The sequence below is a fragment of the Cantharellus anzutake genome, assembly GCF_015039405.1.
Source record: "Cantharellus anzutake strain C23 chromosome Unknown EI90scaffold_10, whole genome shotgun sequence".
NCBI classification, from domain to species: Eukaryota; Fungi; Basidiomycota; class Agaricomycetes; order Cantharellales; family Hydnaceae; genus Cantharellus; species Cantharellus anzutake.
In genome coordinates, this window is record NW_024066960.1 from 179082 (window position 1) to 195636 (window position 16555).

At 49.1% G+C, this 16555-nt stretch overlaps 6 protein-coding genes across 6 annotated transcripts; 2 read left to right on the top strand and 4 right to left on the bottom strand.

The window, feature by feature from the left end:
- Positions 1-887: 887 nt before the first annotated feature.
- On the top strand, positions 888-1929 carry EI90DRAFT_3013854 (uncharacterized protein; the record flags this gene model as incomplete). The annotated part of the gene is made up of 5 exons (XM_039056705.1): positions 888-956; positions 1007-1095; positions 1261-1351; positions 1402-1405; positions 1610-1929. 5 exons carry the CDS (start codon positions 888-890, stop codon positions 1927-1929), a joined length of 573 nt encoding a protein of 190 aa, XP_038919520.1.
- Positions 1930-4007: 2078 nt separating this feature from the next.
- EI90DRAFT_3043868 (BRO1-like domain-containing protein) lies at positions 4008-7905 on the top strand. Its single transcript, XM_039059289.1, has 6 exons — positions 4008-4157; positions 4210-4887; positions 4951-5856; positions 5911-6309; positions 6369-6676; positions 6731-7905. The coding sequence occupies exons 1-6, from the start codon at positions 4140-4142 to the stop codon at positions 7596-7598; spliced, it is 3177 nt and encodes a 1058-aa protein (XP_038919521.1). The 5' UTR covers positions 4008-4139; the 3' UTR covers positions 7599-7905.
- Positions 7906-9794: 1889 nt separating this feature from the next.
- On the bottom strand, positions 9795-11801 carry EI90DRAFT_79049 (uncharacterized protein). Its single transcript, XM_039068052.1, has 3 exons — positions 10537-11801; positions 10238-10472; positions 9795-10179 (listed from the first exon to the last, which is right to left on the bottom strand). Exons 1-3 carry the CDS (start codon positions 11632-11634, stop codon positions 9908-9910), a joined length of 1605 nt encoding a protein of 534 aa, XP_038919522.1. The 5' UTR covers positions 11635-11801; the 3' UTR covers positions 9795-9907.
- On the bottom strand, positions 11802-12952 carry EI90DRAFT_78879 (uncharacterized protein). Its single transcript, XM_039068049.1, has 4 exons — positions 12579-12952; positions 12360-12497; positions 12244-12304; positions 11802-12194 (listed from the first exon to the last, which is right to left on the bottom strand). Exons 1-4 carry the CDS (start codon positions 12656-12658, stop codon positions 11970-11972), a joined length of 504 nt encoding a protein of 167 aa, XP_038919523.1. The 5' UTR covers positions 12659-12952; the 3' UTR covers positions 11802-11969.
- Positions 12953-13101: 149 nt separating this feature from the next.
- Positions 13102-13680, bottom strand: EI90DRAFT_3043880 (uncharacterized protein; the record flags this gene model as incomplete). Its single annotated transcript, XM_039059290.1, has 1 exon — positions 13102-13680. A coding segment is annotated over one exon (225 nt), but the record flags the coding sequence as incomplete, so codon positions are not given.
- Positions 13681-14335: 655 nt separating this feature from the next.
- EI90DRAFT_3043883 (uncharacterized protein) lies at positions 14336-16100 on the bottom strand. Its single transcript, XM_039059291.1, has one exon. It carries the CDS (start codon positions 15956-15958, stop codon positions 14795-14797), a length of 1164 nt encoding a protein of 387 aa, XP_038919525.1. The 5' UTR covers positions 15959-16100; the 3' UTR covers positions 14336-14794.
- Between the last annotated feature and the right edge of the window lie 455 nt (positions 16101-16555).

Below are 16555 nucleotides of genomic sequence, written 5' to 3' on the forward strand. Positions count from 1 at the left end.
GCATCCGCCGACATTGCATTTCCTACGTGATCGTGGCGATTTGGCACCTGCCACCAATGCGTAGGCTCAATGCCAGGCCCCCAGCGTTGCGTCATCACGGTGCCGCTGGCGTTTGCTATCTCAACGCGTCGTGACGGCTGGGAAATAGGGACTTCAGCGGCTGGGACGTGCTTATGTCCTTTCTTTTTGGACGTTGAGGGTTCGGATTCAGGTGCAGATTGGGGGCCAAGGAAATCGGCATATTTTTTAGGTCTTTTTAAATTATACAGCTGATATTTTTTCACAGGCGAAGTAGTAAGGGGTGGAATTACAGGCTTATGCCTCGGCATGGGAGTAGCTGCTAAAGAAACTAATGGGTTCGGGTCAAAGGAGCAGAACGGGATAGGTCTCCCCCAACAAGTGTGGGTATATCGGCCGAGTTACGCCGGTAGCCGACCTGTAAGAGAGACATGCACTCAGCTGCATATTCATGTGTGTAGCTGTAGTACATACCAATAGGAACGGACACCAAACGGGGCAATTTGCGGCGAAGAAGGGCGATTACTGGTGCTCGCTCGGCGCTGAGGAATATATGTATAGCACGGGCACTGGTCTTATAAAGGTCTTTGGGTATTGGATATTCAGTGGCAGGCAGTGGCGAGGGCACACGTCGGGTTGAAGTCCCAGCCCAACTGTGCCGTTTCTGACGTCGCTTTAGTGCCGATTGAGGGGTGCGTAGTTGCTGGACAGCGGATATGAATACGGTCCCACTGATACGGATTGGACAAGAGGATAGTGCGCGATACGAGAGTGTAGAGGATCGTGGCGAACACCCAACAATTCTGAGATCTTTTGCACCCGTTCGATGACAAAAGACGACGCACACAGCGTTTGTCACCGTTTTAGGGATGTATGAGCGCAGACGGCGAGATCTGAGGGTCAGTGCGCAAGCAAGCAGGGAGGGGAATTGCGTGTCGGTGCGTAATGCAATACACCGTTTGGGTAAGATGATTTGATGGGGGCCTAGGAAGGTGTATGTATGACACGAAATCGGAGTGGGAGATCGGCTTTTGCAGCGGGTGGCCCAGACGAACCAAACAACTGCGAGTACCAGGGGTGCGTGATTGCTGGACAGCGGATAGCGAATATGAATACGGTCCCACTGATATGGATTGGACAAGAGGATAGCGCGTGGTGTAGAGGATCGTGGCGGATACTCAACAATTCTGAGATCTTTTGCACCCGTTTGACGCCCGTTCGATGACAGAAGACGACGCACAGAGCATTTGTCGCCGTTTTAGGGATGTATGAGCGCAGACAGCGAGATCTGAGGGTCAGTGCGCAAGCAAGCAGGGAGGGGAATCGCGTGTCGGTGCGTAATGCAATACACCGTTTGGGTAAGATGTTCTGATGGGGGCCTAGGAAGGTGTGTGTATGATATGACTGGACAGCGGACAGCGAATATGAATACGGTCCCACTGATACGGATTGGACAAGGGGATAGCGCGTAATACGAGGGTGTAGAGGATCGTGGCGAACACCCAACGGTTCTGCTCGCTGAGATCTTTTGCACCCGTTCGATAACAAAAGACGACACACAGAGCGTTTTAGGGTGTATAAGCGCAAACAGCGAGATCTGAGGGTCGGTGTGCAAGCAAGCAGGGAGGGGAATTGCGTGTCGGTGCGACCGTTTGGGTGAAAGATTTTGATGGGGGCCTAGGAAGGTGTATAGCTGTCGATGTATGGCACGAAATCGGAGCGGGGGATCGGTTTTTGCGGCAGGTGGCCCAGACGAACCAAACAACCGCAAGTACCAGCGGTGCTAGGTGCAACCTCCGGCCCTCTGCAGGTGTCTCCACGGACAAGCCCCAAATCCTTGTGCAGAATATACAGAACGGCCTGGAGAAACCGTTACTCTACGTAGACGGTGTACTCAGAGGGCTGGGTTGATTGGGGGGATCCCTGTCGTTAACCGTGGTGCACTAGCAACGCGCTAAGCGCTGAAGGAGGAGAACAGAAATCCTATAAAAGGCTGTTCTTTCTTCTGATACTTATATGTTAGTATTGGTACTTTAACTCAACCACTGTAGCGTTTTGGTTGCTTTGTGTATTGATATTTGTATGTGTTACTGATTATTTGTGTGTGTATGAAACTCTCAGGGTTCAATTCACTTGTCTACCTGATTGTTCCACACGAAAATCACGCTATAGACCTACTATTTTCAGTTGTTTCACCTCTGTCTTGTCACTTTTAACTCGGAGCGACTCCAACCGACTTGACTTGACGTCACTATTTCTTAACTTCTTCTTAACTTTTTACTGAGGGTTGATCACTTTTACTCAGATGTGATCTGAACTGCACACTTATACTAATAAAACTTAATTTTTATTAGGACGCCTTATGACCTATGAGCCAGAGCACGTAGGGGAGAGGAGTAAAGAAGGAAGAGGGGTCAGACCAGAAAATGTGGTCTTTTATACCTTTCCTAAGGGCTCTGTTTTCACATGTCACTTTACTATTTACATTGCTGAGTAATCTTATATTGAGCTTAGCAATCCTCTTATGTAAGCGATCAGCATCCCATTCTGCTTCTAGAACTTTCTGGAAGTTTTGGCGTGGGAATTAGCCAATTGCATTGCCTAACACCCATCATGACCTTGTTTACCCTTGTTTACTCACTTTATTCTAAGTCACATGTCATGGGGTTATTTGTTAGCTTAAGGGTGTAGCTTTCCGTCGGTATAAACAACAGTAAACTACGAGGATTATTTATGAAGATATGAATTTTTCAAGATTTAATTTTGAGGTTCTCCAGATTGCTTTGGCATTAGCTCATCCATTTTCTTACAATTAATTCTGGATAAATTATGCCTCGTTCCTGGACTCGAACTCTTTAGTTTCGCATTTCCAGCTCATCCGTTTTAACCACAAACTCAGGATGTTTGAGCCAGTCTTCTCTGCAAGTGTGTTTTAATCTTGTTAAATCCGTTTCTCCCTCAATTCTTCAGATTTTAACATGAAATCTTTTCGAACACAGACCTATACTTCAACTCTTTAAGACCGACAAAGATTCATATTTTTCCCTATTTTCCTCATATAAATATTTCCAATTCTTTCATCTTTTCCTCGTACCCGACCATTTTTCATTATATGAATGCCTTGATTTCCTTCCGATTTCTCTTTGTCATTCGTTTCGTACGTTCGTAAAACTATTTTCCCACGTTACTACGAATTTCTAATATTTTATTTGATACAGGAAACCTTGTTTTTTGTTTTCATGTGAGTTTATTTGCTGTTTTTCTTCATTTTCTGAACCATCTTTTAATCCCTAGACTTGAAAGTTCGCGTAGATACTCAATTCATCGACTCTGTTCTTCATTATTTTTCCGATATTTTATTTCAATTCATTTTGTTGAGTTATGATTTTATTCCTATTTTTGTTTCTGGTCCGTGGAGGTTGTATGATTCTTATCCAATTTTTTTGTGATGGTTTCTGGTTGTTTTAGTGTTGTAACTTTTATATTCCTACAGCGCCTCCAGTGGATTTCAGTTAAATACAAAGAGTGGTCCTTTTTAATGATATCTATAACGAGATTGGAGGCAAACGTAGTGCGTTCTGTTAGGTGCAGGGCTGGGAATGATGCCAACGACGGATTTCGAGCTTACCGAATATGCCACTTATGGCAATAAATAAGAAGTAGAACACCCAAGGAATAGAGGATGGGTCTGTAGTGCAACGTACGGTTATCCTGATGTTGAGGACGTCGATCGACGCGCCTTACCTACAACGACGTTCACGGTTTGTGAATGAAACGGCTGGCCCGGCTTTGGCCGAGAGCCCGTTTCGGGGACATGCATACCCCACGATTGAATTGGTTCTCACGGGGATGAAGGTGGTCAAACGGGTCAATATTTAGTGAAATGTTTCCTTGTGTTTCTGTTTCTAATCGACGACGCTAAAAAGATCGCGCTCGAAGCTGATATGTAGCGTTTAATTGGTATAGGGTACTTTCTGACATCACGTGATCTACGCAGCACCCAAAAGTAGCACTTGACGGCTTGCCGATCTCCCCAGGCCTTCTTGGCCGCATCAGCCCCACCTGTTTGAACATCTTGTTTCGATCTGACGAGGCTCCGTCTTGGTCGCCCTTTGATCGCCATGCCACAGTCGCCAATGGTGAGGATTACATCCCGAAAGGTTTCCGGCATCGAATTAATGTAAACAATAGATATGGATTCCACGCAAGAAGACTGAGGAGGTTGACTGGACGACGCCGGTTCGCACCGTTATTACGAACTCATATGGGGAAAGCCCCGACTCGTATGCCGCAGAGTGCGCCCAGCTTCAACGCTTTCGCCAGGATGCTGTGAGAGGTGCTGGCTCCGATCTGACGGCCCGCGATCTCCTTTACAAATACTTTGGTCAACTTGAGTTTCTCGAATTGCGTTTCTCTGAGATCAAAGTCCCCTTTCCTTGGCAAGATGCCTTCACCAACAAGCTAACCACCCAAACTTCCCTCGCTTTCGAAAAAGCCAGCATCATATTCCAGATGGGTGCGACGCATTCGACTATTGCAGCAGCACAGATGCGGTCGGATCCCGAGGGCCAGAAGCGCGCATTCCATTACTTTCGCTGCGCCGCAGGCATGCTCACCTATATAAACGAGAATTTCCTGCACGCTCCCAGCACCGATATGAGCAAAGAGGTTGTTAAATATTTGGTCGGCATAATGATGGCTCAGGCGACGGAGATTTTCTTGGAGAGAGTTATTAACGAAAAGAAGGGAAATGCGTTGATAAGCAAGGTCGCATCACAGACGGCGTCCTTGTATGCTGGGTTGACAGAAGAAGTCAAAGATTTTTATGGAAAGGGAATCATCGACCGCAATTGGGTAAATTTAATTCAGGTGGGTCGATCCAAATCTTCTGTTTGACAACTCGTCAAAAAAGTCACGCATCGGTTCTCTCAGATAAAAGCCACATACTTTTCCGCCCTGACCCATTACCACCGGCATCTCGTCGATGATGCCGCGTCCAAACATGGGGATGCCCTTTCGCGAATCCAGTTAGCTGAATCCCAAGCTAAGGAGGCACATAAGACTTGTGTATCAGCATTTACACCCTATTACCTCTCAATGAGCACACAATCATCCGGAAGTATGTTCATGGACATCAAGTGGTCTTCGTATCCCACTCTTCCACCCGATGCATCCTCCGCTCTGACGGAGATTGCACAAGCCTTAAGCATTCTCACCAGCTCTACACTCAAAGAGTACTCACGAACAAATGACCTCATTTACAATGCAGTCCCGACACCAGCGGCTAACCTTCCTGCTGTCGAAAAGCTGGTTGTGGCACGTCCCATTAGTATACAGGAACTTTATAATGGGTCAACAGCGGGCGCCGCTCCAAGTTCCAAACAAGGGCCCTCCGCAGCCGCCCCCTCCCCGTCGGAGATGCAGCGAGTAATAGGCCCCGATCTCTTCGCGAGACTTATTCCGATGGCAGTTCACCGTTCCGCATCGATATACTCTGAGGAGAAGGCGAAAGTCGTGCGCGCAGAAGCTGAGAGATCCGAAATTGCAGACGCTGCCGCTTCAGAGGCTTTAGGAAAACTCGGACTCCCGGGAGATCTGAACAGATGGAAGGAGATTATTGATGCTGAAGAAGGCGGTAGTGAAGACGACGACGGAATCGCCTCGGGCTTCCCTCAGGAATTGAAAGTTTGGGGAGACGACATCCGCCGTGTGGGGGGGTTAGCTGGATTCAAAAAGTCTCTGAGAGGGCTCGAGGATCTGAGAGCGAAAACTGCTGAAGAACTTGATGCGACCCGAAACGAGTTGGACGAAGAATCCCGGGAGTGCGAGATTATGAGGGTATGTTATTTAATTTGGAGTTCTTCATCAATTTGCTTATAGATCTCCTGTCAGGTCAAGTACGAACACGAGTTTACACAGGCCCCGTCCGCTCCGCTCACCCGCGAACTCCGTGCCGACTTTAAGACACGTTCGGAGACTTTCACTGCAGCGGCTGCTTCCGATAGTCAGATCACCAGCCTCCTGAGCGAATTTGAAGACGACATTGACCTCCTCCAGAAGGGGGTTCCATCGTTACTTGCCGTGTGGAAGCAGGCCACGGGTTCAAACGAGCCACAGCCGGGTTTAGACAGTTTACTGGACCTTGACGAGGGCGGTATGGGAGGACAGGGCGAGAAGGAAAAGGTCCTGAACGAGATTAAGTCCAGTGTACGAGAGATCGGGGAAAAGCTTGGCACTTTGAACAAGATCAAAAGGGAAAGAGGAGTCGTACTAAAGGATTTGAAAGAAAGAGTAACTGATTTCTTTTTTTCCTCTCACGGGCCATCTAACTCGCGCAATCACAACCCTAGGTGCAGAATGACGACGTTTCTCACGTTCTCATTCTCCATTCCAGGTCCCCAAATCCATCCGCAATAGAACCAACTATCTTCGCAAACGAACTCGAGAAATTCCGTCCTTATCAAGCTAAACTAACTACACTGATTCAGCAGCAAGAAGCCTTGTTGGACGAAACTGCTGCACTATGGAAGGCTCTAACAAAAGGCAAGGGTCGATCATGGGTGAAAGGCGCGGAAGAGAAAGAGAAAAAGAAAGCGGAAGTCCTTGGTCGGTTTGCAACGGCCTACGACGCGTGGCTAACAATCAGCCATGGGCTAGAGTGAGTAACGCTATTCTGATATGTGAGAATACAAACCTTACTTCGCACTTCTAGGAAAGGGACTCAATACTACAAGCAGCTAGGAGAATTGGTCAGTGAACTCTACCAGAAGATCCGTGAGTTCGTTCGACCGAGAACGAGGGAACGAGAAACTATTGTGGCTCGAATCGAAACTAAGCGTCGCCTGAAATCTCCGCCGCCATCTTCGTCTGCGCCTCCACTGGTTCCTGAGAAACCTCGCGTGCCTCCTCCACCTGGCCCAGCGGGACAGGCACCAATCCTATCGGGTTTATCCTCATCTTTCTCGGGATTGGGCCTGTCGTCCCCTGCACCCCCACGTCCGCCAGCGTCTGCTCCTGAACGACGACAAAACATCCCCACTACGAGTACATATTCTTCTCCCCCTCAGGCTCATTACACTAGCCCAATACTTCCCCCGCCACCAACTCCCTACAATCAACCAAACGCATCGCCACCGTCGCTTGACCCATATGCCGACTTGTTCAACACACCTGGAATTTCCTCCGCCTTCTCGCTAAATACCTCGTCAAATTCGCAACAACTCTTTATTCCACCTCCACCGCTACCTCCAACTAGTCATTCTTCACCTCCTTCACAACAGACTTCTGGCTACTACAGCGGCTCCTACCCAGCTTTTCCGCCTCCCCCTTCCCGACCACCTGCTCAATATGGACAATATGGTCTACCTCCCCCACTACCTCCTCCCCCTCCCAGTATCTCGCCGCCTAGTCAATACTCTCAATATCCGCCACCTCTAGCACTCCAGCAGGCTCAGCCTCAATTGCATAGTAACCAAAAAGAAGTTTACTCGAGTCCGGGAAAGAATCCGGCGCCAACCAGGCCCACAAGCCCGCCACAATGGTATGGACAGGACCATGGCCAACAAGGATATGGACGATAAAATGGCATTCTAGGACTGGTTCCCCGCTAGCGCCGGAGCACCACACATATCTGTCGCAAAATATCATACTTTTTGTGTTGTTAATTGTGTATCTGACCTAACGTAGTTGATTCAATTAACGCTGTGATGTAGGAAACCGACGAGACGAGTCATCACTTGAAGCAGAGAAGCCCTATTAGTATGCGTGTCGCTTCCTTGTCAGGCTGAGCGACTAATGTAATGTTATGCGCTGTGTTAGAATATCAAATAGGGAAATGTGTAGTGACGAAGAATAATGTGTGGCGGGGGCTTTGATGAAGCAGGAGGGCTTTGATAAAGCTTTGATCATCCTAATCTCTTTTGTACAACAACCTCACCACTGGGTGATGATTGCATATAAAGAAACAGATTTTTTTTTTGGAACTGCCTCCCTCATTTATTCGAGTCTGAGCTAACGCTGCATGGCGCCCAGACATGGCCGCTACCACTTCAAACGATACTGGTTCCAAAAGTCTTTACAGCACTGAAAAGGATTCAACTATAATATGTGGGTTAAATGGTTCTCATGGATCGAGGACTTTGGGAAGCTATCGATCCCAAGTCAAAGACCTCTGATCGTCCTTCTCCTCTCTTCCTCTTCCTTATCACCCAACGCTTCGTCCTCTGGCCGCAACATCACCTGATCCTGCTGTCATAGATGCTCCCCTTCTGCGTATAGGACAGGAAGAACGACACTGCATTAACACAAATTGGACTTACCGTCGAAGATACGCCTCTTGCCATCGTCGAACTCGCAAAAGTAGCACGGCTAGAACTGGTGAGACGATATAATGGTGTTAGTGCACTAGATGCCGCGAGATTGATGATGCAGCTTCACCATTATCAACTGGACGACTTCAAACCCTTGGAGCCTCAACTGATCCAGATGCGTGAACTACGTGATCGTTTGGCAACCCATGGAGACACTTACACTGATGGCAAATTTGCCATGATAGTGTCGGAAGCGCTACCAGAGCCGTGCGATACGCTCAAGGCGATAACTTTAGCGGACCTCGACGATGCATCAACGATAGCCTGCGACAAGCTCATAGCCCAAATCCTCATGCAGAGAGGAGGGGCATACTTTCAAACAGTGCATGTTGGGCTGAAGGGAGGTCAGAAGGATTTTAAATATAAGGCTATAGCGCGTAAGTGTCTCAGACTCGTGTTAGAGATCTGGAATTTGTATGTACCTATGGCGCGTAAGTGTCTGCGCCAACAGTTAGACAGTTTTGTAAAGAATAATACAATCTATCTCACCTCAGACTCGTGTTAGAGATCTGAGGGAGAGGGAGTCCAAAAAACTCCCTTCTTATACGCGAACTACACCAGTGGCGAGCCCGTCGCATAAAGAAGAAAAAATGGGGGTGTAAAGTTCAACCCCCAAACCTCACTTCCGCCACCAACAATCAACCCCGTCCTCGCCACTCCGTCGTCGGAACCGATTGTTGATATTCCAACAAAGGACAGCGCCCGGCCAAGTCTCAGAGCTCTCCGAAGAGCGCCAAGAAAAAGGAATTCAAAACATATGTTCTTCTGACGGAAGAATACACTTTTCGGAGAGGGATCAATGACTGAATGGGTCGTAGATTCTGGGTACGAGTACGCCACCAATTCAAGTGTCATTTGACATCGTCACGGAATTCTTTTCAAAGGCTCTTGGAGCGTTAAGTGGATACGCACGAGCAGCTGGACAGGGGTGGTGACAGGGGTCACTCAGATGACCCCAGCAATGATACCTTGGAGGTGCCCGAAAAACCAGGTGAGAATGGCTTGACCAACAGTGAATTCCTTAATTCAGAAGGTGAAAGATTTTGAACCAATGCTCGTCAGAGGGCACGAGCACAATCATGCTAATGATGTTCGGAGCGCACCGTAGGTAGCTATATTATCATGAGGATCATATATAATGCTGCCGAATCGCATACGCGCCTTATTCAGCTCGGTCTCATCTTGCTATTTTTTGTTGCTTGATTTCCTGCTCCATTTCTTCGTTCTCTGCTCTGTTTTTGTTCCGTTCCCTACTTCGTTTCATCCCTTTCGTGCATGTGAAAACTGTAAGTAAATTCGGTCGCATGTGCTCGAGATCCATTGACCAACGATTTCTTCCCGCCAGACCACCCAATCAGCCGGGTTGAGAATCTTTCGGCTCGTGAGAGCCTTGGGTAAGGCTCGAGCGGACGCTGAATGTGAAGTCGCACCGGGCGATGATGTTCAACGAATTTATAATTTTAAGTTTACTCAACGACACGGAGTGTAAGCACACAGTGCCTGAAACGGGGTAACCACCGTTAGGAATGGTATCGAAAACAGAAAGGCAATGATCGAAGACGCAAAACAAAAAGAACATATCGAGTGCCTTTTGGGGGCAAGGGAGTAATGAGGGTTATCTGGAGATGGATGCTTAGCCACGGAACTTCCCAACAGGGGGGGATGCCGCAGCCGCAGCTAGAACCACCAGTCTCCGGGGTGTTGGAGGCACTCCTCCCAACGGTGAAAGACAGATTGTGACAAGGGAGGGTGCAACAAAACCCGTGGAACAACTTTCTGGTACCAATCCGCCCTGTGACCCAAGATATCGCTGGTAATCTCCAGACAACGAAGCGTGGTCAAACACGCACCGACGGCGGAAGACAGAGCGCCAGGTAAAAGGGGGAGCACAGTGGGTTCATCAACTGCATGATCTCGATAGTGTAGGACTGTGAGTTTTCCCAAGGGAAAGATGCGTGACACACATGGTCCAGCATTGAGAGGGCGGACATCCCACATGTCGGAGACGCGCCGAAGCATGCGCAAGATGTAGGCGCTAGTCCCTGCAAGGAACAAGTGGTTTAATTCAGTGCTTCTCTTAAGAGACTAGGAAGGAAACGAGTAACGTTAGATGGAGCCACAGTGACAACCTGTAATTGCTTCTGCTTACTCGTGCGATGTTCCTAGTGTGGCAGGAATCGCTTGGGAAGTGGAGGCTGGTGGAGGGGAAGATGAGGCGGCAAGAGCGTAAGGCAGGAAAAACGGTAAACCGAAAGAAGCGATCGATGAATGTTTCCGAGCACGAATGTATCGCAAGGCTTTGGAGGCAATTGAACTCGACTATTAAATCTTCATCTTCACTGAGCCATGGAATGTCGGCCATTGCCACTCTCACAAGCCGCAAGTCCTTCAACCGGTCATAACCTAACGACAAGCAAAAGTGAGGGGACAGATCGCATTGTATAAAAGCCAGTGTTTCTAAGGTGCCACAAAGCTGATCCGTCATCATTTCCCATCCTCCGCAGCAGTTTGTGAAAGTGATATGCTCGAGGCTGGGGTGGAGGCCTGGGTTGGGGATATCAACTAGAAGCTGGTCGCTGCCTCGAATGTGCAGACCCAGCGAGGTAGGCCTAGCTAAGAAAGGGTGGGTTAATAGATGGTTCACGGCATTAGACACATGCGAGGCATCGAATGCAAGGTGGAGTTTCCGTAAGGATGACACCACGGAATATCGAAGGGCAACATCAAGACTGGCGGGATTGTGAGCGACCAGCGTCAAGAGTTTCAGGGGTCGGGCACGTTTAATGAACATCCCCAAAAGCTCGGATTCACCCACTATAGGCGAACCGAAGTCAAATTCGGTCCAAAAAGCTTTATGCGACAGGGCGATCGTTCTCCATCGCTTTGAAACTTGAGCGATGCGCATGACGAATCGGGATCGATGTGGCATCCCAGGAGGGGCGATGATAGTGAATATGTGCTCAAGTATCTCCACGGGAAGGGCGGAGGCTCCAGCACAAGCGGTGCGGATGTCGTTCATTTGAACACAAATATGAGCAATTCGCTGGTCCATCGCTTCTCTGAATGCGAGGAGCAGGGAAAGTTCTGAAGCTTTTGTCTTGAGTGCTTCGTTGTATCCCTCCCGTTGGGATATTCGAGCTGAAGGATGATAAGTGAGAAGGAGGGGCTTCGCTGTGCTGGAGCAACACCCCGAGAAATGTGCATTTAAGGTGTCGATGGCTTCTGAGATTTGAAGTGTTGACGACATGGCGATGAGGTTCTGTAGCGCGGCTAGACCAGCGTCAAACAAGAGGCCAATTTATACGTGTCCCTGAACGAAAACGGGGAGATCGACGCCCAACAGGTGCAGCACCCATGAGCTGACGCTAGCTGACGGCAAGTTCCAGATAAGTTTCCTTGTAAGTAACATAATGACTTCTGGGTTGTTGTTATGAGCTCAACCCGGCGGCGGCGGATACTCGATGTCGGGCAAAGGGACAAGCACGGGGGGAAGCTGGGCGACCAGGGTATTTCGGTTCAGTTCATTTACAGTATTTATACGTGTCAACTTGCAAATAATATGTAAATAGGAATCGAACGATGTTACCATAGGGACTGCCCTCGGCTTCCTGGGACCAACCCACGGCACCGCACACTTGAACACGATCCACACGAATAGTCCTTTGCGGTCTTGTCGCGATCCACATACCCACATTTGCTGCGATATATGTATTGCATTAACAGATCACCTACCACCGGATTTAAGTGGGTAATTTGGCACCACCGGCCAACCGCAGGACGAGAAAACCAAAAACAGCAAAGCAAAGTCTAAAGAACAAGTGGTAGAGCGCTCGGAGGTATGCGTAGTGATTCTTACGCGCTTGATCTGTCCAACGGTGAATCGCATCATCCAACTGCCGTCTGGGTAGTAGTCCATGCTAACGAAAAAGTGGTCGGCGTCAACGTGAACGGAGTCCAACGTGAGTAACATACAAGTTTTGGATTTCTTCGGGGCAAGTGTCCTTCTCGATGGGACACCCAGATGTAGATGTGTACTCAGGTGGAGTGTCATCCACAATGTCGCCAACTCCAGTGCGGGTCCCTGGAAGGTGCGAAGAAGACCGATCCAATCTAGTAGGGGGCGGATTTACTTAAGACTAGTTCCATAAACAAGCGGGCGGCCCAAAGAATAAGCGCAGTTGTATGCCTCACTTCCGGGAAGTACGACGATGCCATCGAGTAAGGGATAATCCCCCTGTCAGTGAGCCAACATAACCCCTCTGAGACAACATTGATGAGCGCAGGAAATCACGTGTGTGACAGATATTGATTCGCTCCTCACGCTGTGCGAATTACGGCCTGCTTGCTTTGCAGACACTCTCCGTAGGAATTTCTATTGAAGCGAGAGTTACAGGGCGCATGCAAAGGTATACCCACCCATCAGTATTTTGGTGACATAATTTACAGGACCCGCAAAGCGGTACGCATAGCTAGATGCTGCGTAAGTAGTCGAGGTTCAATCTGCGTTGATGGTCGCTGTAGTGATATGTCCCAAAGCCTCTGTTTCTGAAATCAAATGATGCACGCTGAGTTATGGTGTCCCCAATCTGAATAGTGTGCTAGTGAACATAGATAATCTTTGGACAGCATTTCTTGTCGCTCCGGTCCTCTTCCTCTCCCACAAGCTTCCTCCAAAGCTAGAAAATTCTGCTGGAGTTCGGCAGGGCTTAGATGGCTACCACATACGGGACCAGTATTGTTGGAGGACGCAGCGAAGGCGGGAAGGCCGAAGGGCGCCATAAAACCAGCAAGGGTAGAGGATCGCATGTCTACAATGCAAGCAGGTGAATGGGCCACTTCTTGGAGGGGAAAAGGGTGGCATGTCCCCCGGGTTCTCGGGATGGGAGATGCTCAGCATGACAGGAAAACACCATTATGGGTTTCTCTCGAAAGTTAACAAGACTACTAGAGCCAAGGGAATAAGTGTATTAAGCCGCGCCCAAAAGGCACCGCTTTGCCAGGGTGGGAGATGGGGAGTATCCACTCGGTGTGCCATATCAGGCGGCACCAGTCCAAGGCTCAGTAGCCTAACCCGAGCCAGGGCACAACCTGACGCGTTGTGCACTGTCCGAATGGATCTTTGGCGTTTTCGCGAGCACTTTCATGCGTTATGAGTCTGTGCCCGGGCGGTAGTACTGGTGCCCTGGATATACGTCAGCTCAGTGCGTTCGTTCGTTAGGTATTCAATCGAATTGACGTACCTGTGGTAGTATGTTTGCTCGATATCTCCATTAAATATTCCTTTGGGCTTCGGTACGGCTGGTAACTACAGAGACCGAGTGGTAGTGCAATGGCAAGGCGATTGCATTACCCCCATGCCATGATCCTTTTGTGATGTTTCACACGTTCGGATGGTTCATGACCCAAATGGCAATTATTATGACTGGTGAACACCGATAGGGATCATATCCTTACACAGGAGCTTGCAGCCATATTGACTGTCCTATTAAACGTCTGCATTTCCGTGGCTCCCACAGAAGCGTTGTCCAAATAGTCGCAGCCTAATCCACTCTGTGGAATGAGGGGGACAATAATTGGAACCGTAAGTTGAAGAAGTCTCCACCGAATGTGAAGTCGCACTGACAGTGTCGGCTATCATAGAGGCTGGAGTCCTGCCTAAATGCCGGCCACGATGATCATCTCCGTTCAATGAATTGATAGTTTACTTAATTACACTGCGCCTGAAACGAGGCAGTTGGTTGAACTACTGTGAGGAATGTTATCGAAACAGGAAGGCAATAATCAAAGACGTTAACAAAACGGGGGGAACATGGACATATGATGTGTGCTTCTCGGGGCTGACGCATTACAAGGCGCACTTATGTCGAGACTGAAAATGTGACTACATCACTTTGCATGGGGAATAGGGGGCAGGGGACGATGAATGTCATCGTGGAGGCTGGGACCCTGCCTAATCAGGAGATGGATGTTCAGAGAGAGCAGAATACTGTTGGGGCCACCAGTCTCCTGGATGTCGAAGAGACTCCTCCCAGCCACGAAGGATTGACTCTGACAGAGGAGGATGGAGCAGGACCCGGGGAACAACTTGTTGGTACCAACATGCATTAGAACCCAAGATATCGCTGGTAATCTCCAGACAATAAAGCGTGGGCAAACATGCACTGACAGCGCAAGATAGAGCGTTAGGTATGGACATGAAAATACTCCTCGGTTCGTCAGTCTCATGGTTTCGGTAGTGTAGGACTGTGAGTTTTGCCAAAGGAAACACACACGGTTCATGATCATCCGCATCACCTTCGACGCCGAGCGGGGGCCAGATATCCGACATGTTGTACACATGCCGAAGCATACATAAGATGTAGGCGCTGGTTCCTGCAAGGAGCAAGTGATTTAGTTCAGTGCTTCTCTTAAGAGCCTACGGAGGAATTGAGTAACATCAGTAACATTAGAGGAACTAAACGACAACCGTGACTGTTTCCGCTTACACGTGCAATATCCTCAGTGTAGTTTAACTCGCTCGGAAAATGGCTGGTAGAGGGGGAGATGAGACGACAAGAGCGCAGGGCAGGGAAAGTGATCATCCGAAAGAAGCATTCGATGAAGGCTTCCGAGCACGACTGTATCACGAGGCTGCCGAGGCATCTTAATTCGAATCCTGCGTCTCCACCGGACCGAGGCGTTTCCACTCTCACAAGTCGCAAGTCCCTTAAGTACCCAAACAACGCGATAAAGGGAGGCCAAAAGTCACATTGTGAGAAGGCCAACGACTCTATGCGGCAGTACTGTTCTATTGACACATCCCAAGTTCTGCACTTGGTGAACGTGATGTGCCGGAGGCTGGGGGTCGTGAGGGAAATAATGCTGGGGGCCATGAAGGGACCATCTGTCAGAAGCCGGTCATCGTCCTGGATGTGCAGACCCAGCGAGATAAGCCCTGTCAAGAGAGGGTTCGTTGATAGATGTTGAATAGCATTAGACAGGTGCGAAGCATCGAACGCAACATGGAGTTTCTTCAAGGATGACACTACGGAATATCGAAGGGCAACATCAAGACTGGCAGGGTTGTGAGCAACAAGCGTTAAGAGATTCGAGGGCCGAGCGCGTTTAATGAACGTTCCCAAGAGCTCGGGTTCACCCGCTGTAGGCGAACCGAAGTCGAATTCGGTCCAAAAGGCTTTATGCCACAGGGCGACCGTTCTCCATCGTTTTGAAACTTGGGCGATACGCATCACGAATCGGGATCGATGTGGCACCCCAGGAGGGGCGATGATAGTGAAGATGTACTCAAGAATCTCCACGGGAAGGGCGGAGGCTCCCGCACAAGCGGTGCGGATGTCGTTCATTTGAGCATGAATATAGGCGATTCGTTTATCCACCGCTCCTCTAAGGGAAAGGAGCTGCGAAAGCTCTGAAGCTCTTGCCTTGAGTGCTTCATTGTATCCCTCTCGTTGGGGGATTCGTGCAGAAGGATTATAAGTGAGAAGGAGGGGTTTCGTTGTGCTAGGGTAGCACCCCGAGAGATGTGTATTTAAGATATCGATGGCATCTGAGATCTGAGGTATCGACGGCATGGTTATGAGTTTTGTAGCACTGCAGCGTTAAACAAGGACACCGATGCTGCGGCTCTCTGAATGAAGACGGAGTGGTGACCGATCGCGCGCGCGTGTGGATGTGACTCTGAATATTTAGCCTGGAGACTTCGGGCTGCTCCGGGCTAATCGGAACAGTCAACACCCAGCTGGCGGCAAGTCCCCATATCTCTGCCGAATCAGGTGCCGCATTTGCTCGGTTCGGATTGACTAACTAGCAGAGATGGGATCGGTGCTGTGACGAGCGCTCTCTGGATTGGTTGTGGCGGCGACCAACGGTGCCACGGATATCGATCGATATGACGGAGTTGCAAGATCTGACAATCCACACATTGAGCTGGTATCTGAGTCTTTGACAGCGTGAGTGACTTGTATGGCGTATGATAGCAGGCTGGAAAGGTGCAGCGAGACCCAGCTAGCCCTGAATTCACGAGTCGGCAAACTCTCACCACGCGATAACATAGTATTGCCGACTTGTCCCCTTCCATTGTTGAGCTCGCGTTGCATAAGTATGGTCTGAGCCTGCAGTTTAATCCCAAGTCTTTTGGAAGCTCGTTTTGTGAACAAATCTGGCACCAA